Here is a 2181-nt window from a genome sequence, read left to right on the forward strand (position 1 = left end):
GACAAAGTATTCCTGAGCCAAACAATTTTTGAATGGTCTCTTGCTCCTTTTTTTTTTTTTTTTACTGTAGAGCTCGGTCATTAAACATTTACGACTCATTGTTTCGTTTTAAATATTTTTACTGAGTTAAAAATCTAAAGTAAACTTTAGGGAAATGCCTGCTTCCCCACCAACCCTGATACTCGGGTTTTTTCTGACCTCATAGCTCTCCTTCCCTCTGGTAATTTCCTGTCATCTGAGAAACCAAGATAATCTGCAGTCATCCACACTTAATGTAACTCAAATTTTAAGTTCTATGGCGTTTTCAAAGCACACCTTTCATGTCACCTTTTCATTTGTTTTAGGAACTCTTTGTTCAGTATCTAGCCACCTATTCCTACAGACATGGCAGTGGAAAAGAAAAGAAGGCACTTACTTACCATGACTTATCCAATACTGCAGAGGAATCGGAAACGTTCCAATTTCTTGCAGGTAACTTACAGCTTTTCCCCCTGCTTTCACTGCAATAAACATGGTGCTGCTTTCTCTAGGTGCCAGCGTTAGCCATGGCCTGGCACAGCGTTGCCTGTTGACTGTGTCTGTGATGTGGCTCACCTAGAATGGTAATGAGGCCAGCAACCTCCAAAAGGGTGTTCGGCCGGCTGGTGAGCGTGGCAGACCCCCGCTCGGACCTCTCCTTGCCACTGAAGGGGAAACCCTGGGCCGGTCTACTTGGCCCCAGAAACAGAAACTAACTTGTAGAACAAGCGGTGGGGGCCCGGCTACAAGGGCTAAGTCTCCCCCGGGGCCCGCCAGCCTGTCGCAAGGTAAGCTGGGCGGGTTGCTCACAGGCCGACCCACACGTAGAAGCACATGGTTTGCATTCAGGGAAATGGAAACAGACCTTTAGCATTCGTCAGACCACCCGAAGGGCAGTCCGATCTCGTCTTGTTTTGGAACCTACTTTAGAGGTCAGAGCAGGAAGTAGTACGTTTTGACGTGTGTGTGCGGCTGTGTGCGTAGTCTACCGGAAGCAACTGCTAATGTCAGCTTTGTGTCTTTAAGATATATTACCAAAGAAGATACTAGCTAGTAAATACCTGAAAATGCTTAAGGAGCAGAAGCAAGAGGAAGAGGAGGAGGAGGAGAATAGCAACGATGATGAAAGTGATGAAGCAGAATCCTAAACCCAAAACGAAATGCTTTACAGTCCGCCTGGTGAGGGCCCCCCAGGACCACCCAGCACCGCGCCTTCAGTCTCCTCACCTTCCAGAGGCTTCCAAGACACTGCTCCTTGGCTGAGACGCAGGGCCTGAGGCACCTGCACACGTGGCCGAGGAGAGCTGTCGGGCCCACCCTGCGGTTGGTGGGCACCGAGCACGAGCTGCCTGGACAGCCGAAGACAATGCTGTCCACGCTCGCTCGCTTCGGCAGCGTCCAGCGCTTCTCCTGGCGGCTCGTCAACCAACCACGTCTCGTGTTAGCTCCATGTAGTTTAAGTTACATTTTGTTACATTGTGTGTAGTTACATTTGCATTTTTGTATTTCAAGAAAATTTGAATATTTGTTTAATTACAGCATTTTTAACTGTAAAGACAAAAATTTTAAATTAAAAGTTATATGTAGTTTTACAGTAAAATGCTCTAGGTCTAATTTTAGAAGCCTCTATTGTCCTAATGCCTCGCTTATTATCTGAGACTTTTGTGAAATTTTAAAATATGCATTTCTAGCATTTTTATTCCCAGAGAAAAATTTTAAGTCAAATCATAAATCCAAAAATACTACCTCTGCGTAAGCATATTTTTCTTAAACACTTTAGAACCTTTTGTATCTTGAAGATATATCTCATTTACTGTTCCTTCTTTACACCTACAGTAACTACCGTTCACAAGAGAAAACCATAAACTGTATTTTCTGGCTCTTTTAATCTTTTTTTTTTAATGAGGTATTTACATCCAGTAACAGTATCCTGTTCAGTCTGTTGGTTGTGTGAGCAAGCAGTCAGTCCCATCACCCCACCCCAAACATCCCACATACCCCTTGGAGGGACTCCCCCTACTCCCAGGCAACCACTGATGTTTTCTGTCTCTCTTGTTTTTAAAGTTTATTTTTTAAAATAAAAATCCAGTTTTTGGTGTACAGTTCCGAGTTGGACAAATGCAGAGTCATGTAACCACCACAAATATGATAACAGTTTTATCA

The 2181-nt window shown here is 44.2% G+C and overlaps 1 protein-coding gene across 1 annotated transcript in view; it reads left to right on the top strand.

The window, feature by feature from the left end:
• The window catches only part of CHRAC1 (chromatin accessibility complex 1), a 3076-nt gene extending 1313 nt beyond the window's left edge, over window positions 1-1763 (top strand). Inside the window, exons 2-3 of the mRNA XM_006106318.3 lie at window positions 345-471; window positions 1045-1763. Coding sequence (XP_006106380.1) covers window positions 345-471; window positions 1045-1166 — 249 coding nt within the window. The 3' untranslated portion in view covers window positions 1167-1763. The remainder of the gene's footprint in view (window positions 1-344; window positions 472-1044) is intronic.
• The last annotated feature ends 418 nt before the right edge of the window (window positions 1764-2181 follow it).

The sequence above is a fragment of the Myotis lucifugus genome, unplaced genomic scaffold (assembly GCF_000147115.1).
Source record: "Myotis lucifugus unplaced genomic scaffold, Myoluc2.0 scaffold_802, whole genome shotgun sequence".
Lineage (NCBI taxonomy): Eukaryota > Metazoa > Chordata > Mammalia > Chiroptera > Vespertilionidae > Myotis > Myotis lucifugus.